Source organism: Oncorhynchus masou, chromosome 24, assembly GCF_036934945.1.
Source record: "Oncorhynchus masou masou isolate Uvic2021 chromosome 24, UVic_Omas_1.1, whole genome shotgun sequence".
NCBI lineage: Eukaryota > Metazoa > Chordata > Actinopteri > Salmoniformes > Salmonidae > Oncorhynchus > Oncorhynchus masou.
The window spans coordinates 108,543,039-108,554,549 of record NC_088235.1 but is presented as its reverse complement, the minus strand read 5'-3'; the positions used below and the strand labels follow the sequence as shown (position 1 = coordinate 108,554,549).

The window sequence follows — 11,511 nt, the reverse complement described above, 5'->3', positions numbered from 1 at the left end:
TCTTCATGTTGTTTTTGTGTCCCAGACCCAGTATGTCTTTTCACCACGAGGTGGCAGTATATATATATATATAATTTATTTATTTATATATATATATTTTATTTATTTATATATGTATATTTTTTATTTATTTATTTATATATATTTATATATTATATATTTATATATTAAATAAATATATATATATATATATATATTAAATAAATATTAAATAAATGTCCTTTAGAAAGCTTAGTGAAGTAATGGCTGACAACCCCCGTACTCGTGGGGCTACTGTCTCTTTTTAATGTTTCACTGGTAATATACTGCTTTGTAGGGGCATCTATTGAGATTAGAGACCCAGGTATAATTAAATATTTGATTTAAAAAGTGAGGATAAACATCTCTCGAGGGCCACAGTCTTTATTTTAGAGTTATGGAGCCAAAGGAAGCTTTGACTGTTTTTGTTTCAGAGATGTCAGTCCCTCTGACCTGTATCTCATAACGCTTCAAAAAATATATCGTGTTTTTATAAGCATTTATCTTGAGAGGTTATGGCAAAAACATCACAAATCACAGCCTCTCCAAAACGGATTTAAGAACAGAAATCAAATATGTCAGTAGCCACCCGCTCGGCACACACTGGTTCAATCATTGTAATTTGTCAACGTATTGTGAAGTGGAATCAGGGCCTAAAACTAACTTTTTTTGTATACCAGGCACTGGCAGGTAGATTAAAATGTATCTACCAGCCACTATAATCTACCAGCCACTATAATCTACCAGACACTATAATCTACCAGACACTATAATCTACCAGACACTATAATCTACCAGCCACTATAATCTACCAGACACTATAATCTACCAGACACTATAATCTACCAGCCACTATAATCTACCAGCCACTATAATCTACCAGACACTATAATCTACCAGACACTATAATCTACCAGACACTATAATCTACCAGCCACTATAATCTACCAGCCACTATAATCTACCAGACACTATAATCTACCAGTCAAAATATGTTTCCACCATAATTAATCCAAAAAATAAATGAGCACGCTTAGCAATATTTCTAAAATATGAAATGTATTACTAGTAAGAAGTAATGTGCTATATTGCTCGATTTAATTTAATATTCTGTGATCTGAGTGATCTTCTAACCAAAATGTCCCAGACAAAATGTTTTGTCTGCTGCATTGATCCAGCGTCATTCCACCCTGCACCCCACTGCTGGCTGGCCTCTGAAGCTAAGCAGGGTTGTTCCCCGGATGAGAGACCAGATGCTGCTGGAAGTGGTGTTGGATGGCCAACAGGAGGCACTATTTCTTTCCTCTGGTCTAAAACAAATTTCCCAATGCCCCAGGGCAGTGATTTGGGACATTGCCCTGTGTAGGGTGCTGTCTTTCGGAATAGACGTTAAACAGGTGTCCTGACTCTGGTCACTAAATATCGCGTTGCACTTATTGTAAGAGTAGGGGTGTTAACCCCAGTGTCCTGGCTAAATTCCCAAATCTGGCCTTCATACAGTCACCTAATCATCCCCAGGTTACAATTGGCTCATTCATCTCCTCTCCCCTGTAACTATTCCCCAGGTTGTTGCTGTAAATGAGAATGTGTTCTCAGTCAACTTTACCTGGTTAAATAAAAAATGTTACCTTGGTAACAGGGCCACTTGGGTCATCCAGTGAGTCTCACTAGTAGAGGTCTCTTTCTGCTAGCAGTGGAAGCAAACTCAAACATTGAAAAGCAACCTAGCTTGAGAACAAATCTATGTAAATAACCAAGAAACACAGGAACAGAGTCTCACTTTAGTAGACTTTCGAGTATATTAGACCAAGTTTAATGACTGTACTCAATGCTTCTAAAAACACATCTTTCAGCACTTCACTCACAGTGTTCACAGCAGCCCCCCAGACACATTCTCTTCAATCATCTTGAAATAACACTGGAAATCAAGTGTTTAAAGTGCATGGGCAACAGAGAGAAACACAATTGTGCAGTTTGAGGCCATTTGGCAGAGAGGAGATGGGGGTTGTGAGCAGGTGGGTCTGGGCAGGGTTATGTGCATGCAGGGTTATGTGCATCTGTGTGTTGTAGTTTGTATGTGTATGTTTTATATTGTAAAATATCTTAACAATCGTACAGAAATATATAACAAAACAGAAATTCCAGTAACTTCTGATTAATTAAAAGAAAATCACATTTCGGAGTAAAACGCCGTGCTATCATGCTAAACAACCCAAATGCCAAATTCCTGATCACATTCCATCCACAAATGAATGAACAATGTGATCCACACATGCAGATGCTATTTCCTGTTCCACAGGCAGCACACAGACACAAGGGGCAGCTATGATAGAGGAGTTAACAGAACAACAAGAAGGAACTGTCCTCCTCTCAGGGATCACAAAATAACAACTATTCCCCACAGTGCTGCACGGGCCACGTCCACATTTGGTGTCTGGGAAGGGTGAGAGAGGTCTGACTGTGAGAAGCCTGGGCTGGTGTCTGGGAGGGGTGAGAGAGGTCTGACTGTGAGAAGCCTGGGCTGGTGTCTGGGAGGGGTGAGAGAGGTCACTGTGGGAAGCCTGGGCTGGTGTCTGGGAGGGGTGAGAGAGGTCTGACTGTGAGAAGCCTGGGCTGGTGTCTGGGAGGGGTGAGAGAGGTCTGACTGTGAGAAGCCTGGGCTGGTGTCTGGGAGGGGTGAGAGAGGTCTGACTGTGAGAAGCCTGGGCTGGTGTCTGGGAGGGGTGAGAGAGGTCACTGTGGGAAGCCTGGGCTGGTGTCTGGGAAGGGTGAGAGAGGTCTGACTGTGAGAAGCCTGGGCTGGTGTCTGGGAAGGGTGAGAGAGGTCTGACTGTGAGAAGCCTGGGCTGGTCTCTGGGAGGGGTGAGAGAGGTCACTGTGAGAAGCCTGGGCTGGTGTCTGGGAGGGGTGAGAGAGGTCACTGTGAGAAGCCTGGGCTGGTGTCTGGGAGGGGTGAGAGATGTCACTGTGAGAAGCCTGGGCTGGTGTCTGGGAGGGGTGAGAGAGGTCACTGTGAGAAGCCTGGGCTGGTGTCTGGGAGGGGTGAGAGAGGTCACTGTGAGAAGCCTGGGCTGGTCTCTGGGAGGGGTGAGAGAGGTCACTGTGGGAAGCCTGGGCTGGTGTCTGGGAGGGGTGAGAGAGGTCTGACTGTGAGAAGCCTGGGCTGGTGTCTGGGAGGGGTGAGAGAGGTCTGACTGTGAGAAGCCTGGGCTGGTGTCTGGGAGGGGTGAGAGTGGTCACTGTGAGAAGCCTGGGCTGGTGTCTGGGAGGGGTGAGAGAGGTCTGACTGTGAGAAGCCTGGGCTGGTGTCTGGGAGGGGTGAGAGAGGTCTGACTGTGAGAAGCCTGGGCTGGTCTCTGGGAGGGGTGAGAGAGGTCACTGTGGGAAGCCTGGGCTGGTGTCTGGGAGGGGTGAGAGAGGTCTGACTGTGAGAAGCCTGGGCTGGTGTCTGGGAGGGGTGAGAGAGGTCTGACTGTGAGAAGCCTGGGCTGGTGTCTGGGAGGGGTGAGAGTGGTCACTGTGAGAAGCCTGGGCTGGTGTCTGGGAGGGGTGAGAGAGGTCTGACTGTGAGAAGCCTGGGCTGGTGTCTGGGAGGGGTGAGAGAGGTCACTGTGAGAAGCCTGGGCTGGTCTCTGGGAGGGGTGAGAGAGGTCACTGTGGGAAGCCTGGGCTGGTGTCTGGGAGGGGTGAGAGAGGTCTGACTGTGAGAAGCCTGGGCTGGTGTCTGGGAGGGTGAGAGAGGTCTGACTGTGAGAAGCCTGGGCTGGTGTCTGGGAGGGGTGAGAGTGGTCACTGTGAGAAGCCTGGGCTGGTGTCTGGGAGGGGTGAGAGAGGTCTGACTGTGAGAAGCCTGGGCTGGTGTCTGGGAGGGGTGAGAGAGGTCTGACTGTGAGAAGCCTGGGCTGGTGTCTGGGAGGGGTGAGAGAGGTCACTGTGAGAAGCCTGGGCTGGTGTCTGGGAGGGGTGAGAGAGGTCTGACTGTGAGAAGCCTGGGCTGGTGTCTGGGAAGGGTGAGAGAGGTCACTGTGAGAAGCCTGGGCTGGTGTCTGGGAGGGGTGAGAGAGGTCTGACTGTGAGAAGCCTGGGCTGGTGTCTGGGAAGGGTGAGAGAGGTCACTGTGAGAAGCCTGGGCTGGTGTCTGGGAAGGGTGAGAGAGGTCTGACTGTGAGAAGCCTGGGCTGGTGTCTGGGAGGGGTGAGAGGTCTGACTGTGAGAAGCCTGGGCTGGTGTCTGGGAGGGGTGAGAGAGGTCTGACTGTGAGAAGCCTGGGCTGGTGTCTGGGAGGGGTGAGAGTGGTCACTGTGAGAAGCCTGGGCTGGTGTCTGGGAGGGTGAGAGAGGTCTGACTGTGAGAAGCCTGGGCTGGTGTCTGGGAGGGGTGAGAGAGGTCTGACTGTGAGAAGCCTGGGCTGGTGTCTGGGAGGGGTGAGAGAGGTCACTGTGAGAAGCCTGGGCTGGTGTCTGGGAGGGGTGAGAGAGGTCTGACTGTGAGAAGCCTGGGCTGGTGTCTGGGAAGGGTGAGAGAGGTCACTGTGAGAAGCCTGGGCTGGTGTCTGGGAGGGTGAGAGAGGTCTGACTGTGAGAAGCCTGGGCTGGTGTCTGGGAAGGGTGAGAGAGGTCACTGTGAGAAGCCTGGGCTGGTGTCTGGGAAGGGTGAGAGAGGTCTGACTGTGAGAAGCCTGGGCTGGTGTCTGGGAGGGGTGAGAGGTCTGACTGTGAGAAGCCTGGGCTGGTGTCTGGGAAGGGTGAGAGAGGTCTGACTGTGAGAAGCCTGGGCTGGTGTCTGGGAGGGGTGAGAGAGGTCTGACTGTGAGAAGCCTGGGCTGGTGTCTGGGAGGGGTGAGAGAGGTCACTGTGAGAAGCCTGGGCTGGTGTCTGGGTGGGGTGAGAGAGGTCTGACTGTGAGAAGCCTGGGCTGGTGTCTGGGAGGGGTGAGAGAGGTCACTGTGAGAAGCCTGGGCTGGTGTCTGGGAGGGGTGAGAGAGGTCACTGTGAGAAGCCTGGGCTGGTGTCTGGGAGGGGTGAGAGAGGTCTGACTGTGAGAAGCCTGGGCTGGTGTCTGGGAGGGGTGAGAGAGGTCACTGTGAGAAGCCTGGGCTGGTCTCTGGGAGGGGTGAGAGAGGTCTGACTGTGAGAAGCCTGGGCTGGTGTCTGGGAAGGGTGAGAGAGGTCTGACTGTGAGAAGCCTGGGCTGGTGTCTGGGAGGGGTGAGAGAGGTCACTGTGAGAAGCCTGGGCTGGTGTCTGGGAGGGGTGAGAGTGGTCACTGTGAGAGGCCTGGGCTGGTGTCTGGGAGGGGTGAGAGAGGTCACTGTGAGAAGCCTGGGCTGGTGTCTGGGAGGGGTGAGAGAGGTCTGACTGTGAGAAGCCTGGGCTGGTGTCTGGGACGGGTGAGAGAGGTCACTGTGAGAAGCCTGGGCTGGTGTCTGGGAGGGGTGAGAGAGGTCACTGTGAGAAGCCTGGGCTGGTGTCTGGGAGGGGTGAGAGAGGTCTGACTGTGAGAAGCCTGGGCTGGTGTCTGGGAAGGGTGAGAGAGGTCTGACTGTGAGAAGCCTGGGCTGGTGTCTGGGAGGGGTGAGAGAGGTCTGACTGTGAGAAGCCTGGGCTGGTGTCTGGGAAGGGTGAGAGAGGTCTGACTGTGAGAAGCCTGGGCTGGTGTCTGGGAGGGGTGAGAGGTCTGACTGTGAGAAGCCTGGGCTGGTGTCTGGGAAGGGTGAGAGAGGTCTGACTGTGAGAAGCCTGGGCTGGTGTCTGGGAGGGGTGAGAGAGGTCTGACTGTGAGAAGCCTGGGCTGGTGTCTGGGAGGGTGAGAGAGGTCACTGTGAGAAGCCTGGGCTGGTGTCTGGGTGGGGTGAGAGAGAGGTCTGACTGTGAGAAGCCTGGGCTGGTGTCTGGGAGGGGTGAGAGAGGTCACTGTGAGAAGCCTGGGCTGGTGTCTGGGAGGGGTGAGAGAGGTCACTGTGAGAAGCCTGGGCTGGTGTCTGGGAGGGGTGAGAGAGGTCTGACTGTGAGAAGCCTGGGCTGGTGTCTGGGAGGGGTGAGAGAGGTCACTGTGAGAAGCCTGGGCTGGTGTCTGGGACACAACGTATCTCTCAACCTCATTTCTAATATTTTTTTTGTAATGCTTTTTATTTTCAAATGAAACGACTGGTATCTCAGCTCCTATTGGGTTGACATAAAACAATAAGATAGATGTTCACACTAACATACCAAGATAGATGGATCAGTCCTTCAGCCATGCCACATCTGCAAATAACTCATGACATTACTATATGGATTTGCTATGTCTATGTACATTGTCGTTTTATTTCAATATATTTGATATGTTATTCTGTGATGATAGTCTCTGACAGTTGTAGGAGGGCTGTGCAGTGCTAGCAATGTGAAAGTGATGTCAGCCCAGACGTCCCTGCTGACCACAGGGCAGGGTGAAGTTATGATGACCTCTGGTGCGGTGCGCTGGCTGGGCAGGGCTACCCAGGGGCCAGGGGAGGGCCAGGAAGGAGTCACAGTGTAGGAAGTGTGCCTCCGCGTTTATAAACATGGACCTCAGGGTCACCCTTTACATAGATACAGGACTACTGACAAAGAGAATTTGACTCTGGTTCGTTTTAAACATTAGTAACCCAAGAGTTTACTCATTTTGTGGCTTCAGCACTTTTTGAGAGAGCGCCAAGAGAGCTTTTTGAAGGAGGGAAATTCCCCTGAGAAACCAAAGAGACCGCCATTGACTTTCAATACCCTCTTCTTGACCACACCGGCATCCAGCAGAGATGTACAGTGGCAACAGCTACTCACAGGCCAAGTTTGGTCTGGAGGCCAAGGACATCCACAAGGCAAAGGGAAAGAGCTGCGGCTATTACATGAGGGTGGTCTTCTTCTTCTCCTCTCTGATCCAGTCCCTCATCATCGTGAGCCTGGTGCTGTTCCTGGTCTACGGCCAGCCAGAGAAGTCTGCTGAAGAGAGGAGGGTAGAGGAGCTGGAGCAGAGTTTGAACAGGATCAGCGAGAACAACATTAACCTGAGGAAGGATAAAGCTGACCTGGGAGCTGCGCTGGGGGCCAGGAAGGCTGAGAAGACAGCCCTGGAGGGAGAGGTGGCCATGATAAAGAAAGCAGCGAATGTCTCCGGGGAGCAGATCAGAGCCCTCATACTGAAAGCGGTGAGGAGATGGGACTGTAACATTATGATGTGATATAAATAGATACTAGCTCATGTTTTGTTCATTTTGATTTTGTGAGCTGATGTACAGCACTAGAAGCATTTTGTGTGCAGGAATTATTTTGGCATTAGATCTGAGAAATAATTACTATACAGAGACAATTATACATTTATGAACATTTTTTTTAACTGTTTCTGCTGCAAATGATATCAGTTCTCTCTTGTGAAATTGATTTGTTTTTATCTCAGAGGTTAGATAAAAACAAATGTTTTTGCACTTACATGACTATAATGCAAGAATATCTGCACACTAACTTTTCTCCCAAAAAGTGAGTGTATTTCAATTAGAGGAGCATAGCTAACATTTATGAAGAATAAACCTGACCCTTTCTGTCCTCCACAGAGCCAGTGTGAAACAGACAAGAAGAAAATAGAGATGAGCCGTGCTACCCAGGTCCGGGGATCCACCACCCCTTTCATCTTCGCCACTCCTAACAGTACGTTACTACTTCCCCTTTGTCCCTCAGGCAGAGCGTTCTATTCTAATACTGGGATAGAGACCTGACACAGTGACACAGTACATTGACCCAAACATTTCAATCTAATAACAACAAGTCACAACAATTTCTGCTGTAATATCTTTTCTCCTCAGCTGAGGTAAAAACCCTCCAGTCTCTGAACTCCCAGCAGGCAGCAATGATCAAACTGATCGAAGCCAACTTCACCCAGACCAACCAGTACATCCGCATCGAGAGGGACAATGCCATCAAGGACCGTGACGCCCACAACCTTGAGACCATCTCTTTGCGGAGGGAGAACAACAACCTGAAGGAACGCCTGAAACTCTACACCCAGAAGTGTAAAGAGGACTTTGCTAAGTCTCTGGAGGGGATCCAAATGGTGACCAGTAACTTCCTGGTGCGCATCGACAACCTGTTCCCCCACTCCATGACCTTTCACCTGACCTGTGAGAAGCAGACAGAGCAGATGGAGAACATCAGGGCCAGATGCTCCAACCTGTCTAAGGAGGTTGAGGACAAATTCCAGAGATACCTGGACAACGTGGGGAACAAGGTATGTAGAAGAACCAGACCTGGGTCAAATATTTATGTGACATACTTTGAAAGAATTGGTATGTTCAATTTAGCATGGAGTTTACAGGTTAGCCAGTGTTCCCAGTCTGTTTCTGCTCTACCCAACTGCCAACAGTATCAATCAATTAATCAATAAAAGTATATTTTCATATCGCTTTCTACAAACAAACATCCAGCAACCTGGCTCTGTAGAGCATCTTAATTAAGCCAACACCTAGCGACCTTTTCAAGAGGTTCGGACCTCTTAGTATAACAGTTAAGGTGTTGGCTTGACAGTCTCTGGACCCCTGGTTCAAGTCCCGGTTGGGGATACCCCAAGAATTTGTTACAATATGTTATCCTCTTCATCCAGGTGGCAAACATCCAGGCCCTGTCCAGTCGCCTGGAGGTCCAGAACAGCCATCTGACCCTTGACCTCCAGCAGTGTGTCCAGAACCGCAGCGTGACGGCGGCGGAGGGCAGCAGGCTGCTGTTAGAGATCCGGGAGAACCACGACAGGCAGGTAGAGACCCTGCTGAAGGAACAGAACTGGCTGAGGGAGGAGAAGAGCCTGCAGGGACAGAGACTGATTCTGAGGGAGGTTGAGGTCAAAACACTCAAGGGGAATGTCGAGTCACTCACCACCGCTCTAACCAACTGTAACCCTAAGGTAAGAGAATAATAATTGCACACACTATCAGAACTGTAAATAACTTTAGATAGCAAGCAGATCCTACCAAATAAGCTTGTTATCAGTAGGGACCCTATGGTATTGAGTGAACTACATTACCAGCCCAGTACAACCCTACGTTAACAGTTGAGCAATGTAACCCAAGGAAACACTGCCTTCAATAATGGTTGTCCCGGTGCATAGCTGAGGAGAAAGACTCAGTCAGCATAATAGGGGTGTCGGGGGGGGGGGGGGGACAGGAAGAGACAGACAGCCTAGATAAATGAAGGGATGGACAGACGATAACAACCACACGTCAGGAGGAAGCAGTTTGACAGATGGTTTGTCAGTAGCTACGGGCTACGGAGGTCTCATGCCGATTTAGAAATTCACTGTTTCAAGTGTGTGTCTGTGTGCATTTTTTTATATATTTTTGGCCACGTCACAAGTAGTATGACGAGTCCATAAAGCTCTGGGGATCAGGAGGATCTGCTGTAAAACTCAATCCGTTTGTGATGTTTTTGTCTGTAATGCAGCTCACCGGCCAAAAGCCTCTCGGGCTGATGTCAGCCTTGAAAGGGGGGCCATCCATTGCTGCACCAGTGATCAGTAAACCCCACATGGTACATATCCACCCCTGACTCTCATCGTCACTGGTGTTACACTCACTGTCAACTGCAGAAATAAAGGTTCAATAAATAACTCATTATCAAAAGATCAGTTTGAGCTGATCTCCTAATGCTGGACGTTAGTAATGATAAACCCAGTGTAGATATTCAAATGGAATCAATCAGACATCACATCGTAATCATGTTACTGTTTGTTCCTTCAGGCGAGGTGAGGAGAGACGGCAGTGCGGAAGATGCCCCACTCACACAGCTCTACCTAGGCCATGACCGAGTGAGAAAATGAAGGCACTCACTGTTATGGTCCCTGGAGAATTGGGTGTGATGCGTGTGCTCTTAGACCTTAGACCTTACAATGTCCATGTGTAAATAACACAGACACTATAGGTTGTATCTACTGTCCTACATCATGTACACTGAACAAAAATATAATTGCAACACGTGAAGGTGTTGTTGCCATTTTTTCATGAGCTGCAATAAAAGATCTCAGAAATGTTCCATACGTACAAAAAAACGTATTTCTCTCAAATTGTGCACAAATTTGTTTACATTCCTGTTAGTGAGCATTTCTCATTTACCAAGATAATCCATCCACCTGACAGGTGTGGAATATCAAGAAGCTGATTAAACAACATGAGTATTACAGAGGTGCACCTTGTGCTGTGGACAATAAAAGGCCACTCTAAAATGTGCAGTTTTGTCACACAGCACAATCCCAAATTTTGAAGGAGCGTGCAATTTGCATGCTGACTGCAGGAATGTCGACTGGAGCTGTTGCCAGAGAATTTAATGGTAATTTGTCTACCATAAGCCACCTCCAACGTCATTTGATAGAATTTGGCAGTACATCCAACCGGCCTCACAACCGCAGACCACGTTCATTCTGATTGGCTAGGCCTGGCTCCCCAGTGAGTGGACCTGTCTCCCAAATGGGTGGGCCTATGCCCTCCCAGGCCCACCTATGGCTGTGCCCTTGCCCAGTTGTGAAATCCATAGATTAGGACCTAATGATTATTCCTTCTATGAAGTGTAACTCAGTAAAATCGTAGAAATTGTTGCATGTTGAGGTTATATTTTTGTTCAGTCTAAAAACTGTCTACAAATGTACACTGAGTGGACAAAACATTATGAACACCTGCTCTTTCCATGACATAGAAAGCTATGATTCTTTATTGATGTCACTTGTTAAATCCACTTCAATCACTGTAGATGAAGGGGAGGAGACATGTTACCTTCAACTCAATATCAGGACGGTCTCCTTAATGTTTTGTACACTCAGTGTATACAGTACATATCGCTTTTAAATGTAATTCATTTAATAATTAATTTAATAGGGTTGTTTTTATCCTTGTAATTCCACTTGTATTTGATTGCTGAGTTTAGGCTGGGAATTCACTGTCTACTGGAATTCACTGTCTACTGGAATTCACTGTGTGCTGGGAAAAGCGTGTGTCCTCCTTTAACTTTATACTCAGGTTAAAGAAAAATGTGTACAAATAAAGTTCTTGTGATTATATGTAAATAATTCTTCCTAAGACGCAATTCAATGTTTCTTAAATGTTTCTGATAGTGTGTTGGTTTTAGATATTAACATCTTCCTTTGCTAATCTTTTTTTCTAATTTATGATAGAAAATAAATCTACTAAAGTCTGTTGGATTTGAGAAAATAAAAGCTTGAATTTGCAGTTCTTTAAAAAATATTCTTCCTCTTTGAATGTGAGTGATCTTTGTTATACAAGCGTAATCCTCACCAGCAGTTACTGCAGCAGTTTCCACTAACGCTGGGTCCTTTGTGAAAGACACATTATTATTTATTTACACATGGGAAAACTGTTCACACAGCTAGTATAACAGAGGTGAAATCCCATGATGGCTATGTCTATACACACATCCGTAAATCCATACATAATGTATCTACATCCTGGTCTGTCTGTAAATCCATACTTAATGTATCTACATCCTGG

At 48.1% G+C, this 11,511-nt stretch overlaps 1 protein-coding gene across 2 annotated transcripts; it reads left to right on the top strand.

The window, feature by feature from the left end:
- Positions 1-6,562: 6,562 nt before the first annotated feature.
- Positions 6,563-11,061, top strand: plvapb (plasmalemma vesicle associated protein b). 2 transcript variants are annotated; one of them, XM_064936050.1, is made up of 6 exons: positions 6,565-7,179; positions 7,582-7,675; positions 7,831-8,252; positions 8,625-8,921; positions 9,458-9,544; positions 9,754-11,061. In XM_064936050.1, the coding sequence occupies exons 1-6, from the start codon at positions 6,790-6,792 to the stop codon at positions 9,760-9,762; spliced, it is 1,299 nt and encodes a 432-aa protein (XP_064792122.1). In that variant the 5' UTR covers positions 6,565-6,789; the 3' UTR covers positions 9,763-11,061. The 2 variants fall into 2 exon arrangements, with proteins under 2 accessions (XP_064792123.1, XP_064792122.1); XM_064936051.1 differs by lacking the exon at positions 9,458-9,544 and having other exon boundaries at positions 6,563-7,179.
- The last annotated feature ends 450 nt before the right edge of the window (positions 11,062-11,511 follow it).

Bases quoted from the DNA above. Each gene is read 5' to 3' on its own strand.
- plvapb (XM_064936050.1), top strand. From the start codon at position 6,790: ATGTACAGTGGCAACAGCTACTCACAGGCCAAGTTTGGTCTGGAGGCC. The intron at 7,180-7,581 runs GTGAGGAGATGG...TGTCCTCCACAG, and splicing joins GAGCCCTCATACTGAAAGCG to AGCCAGTGTGAAACAGACAA. The intron at 7,676-7,830 runs GTACGTTACTAC...TTTTCTCCTCAG, and splicing joins CATCTTCGCCACTCCTAACA to CTGAGGTAAAAACCCTCCAG.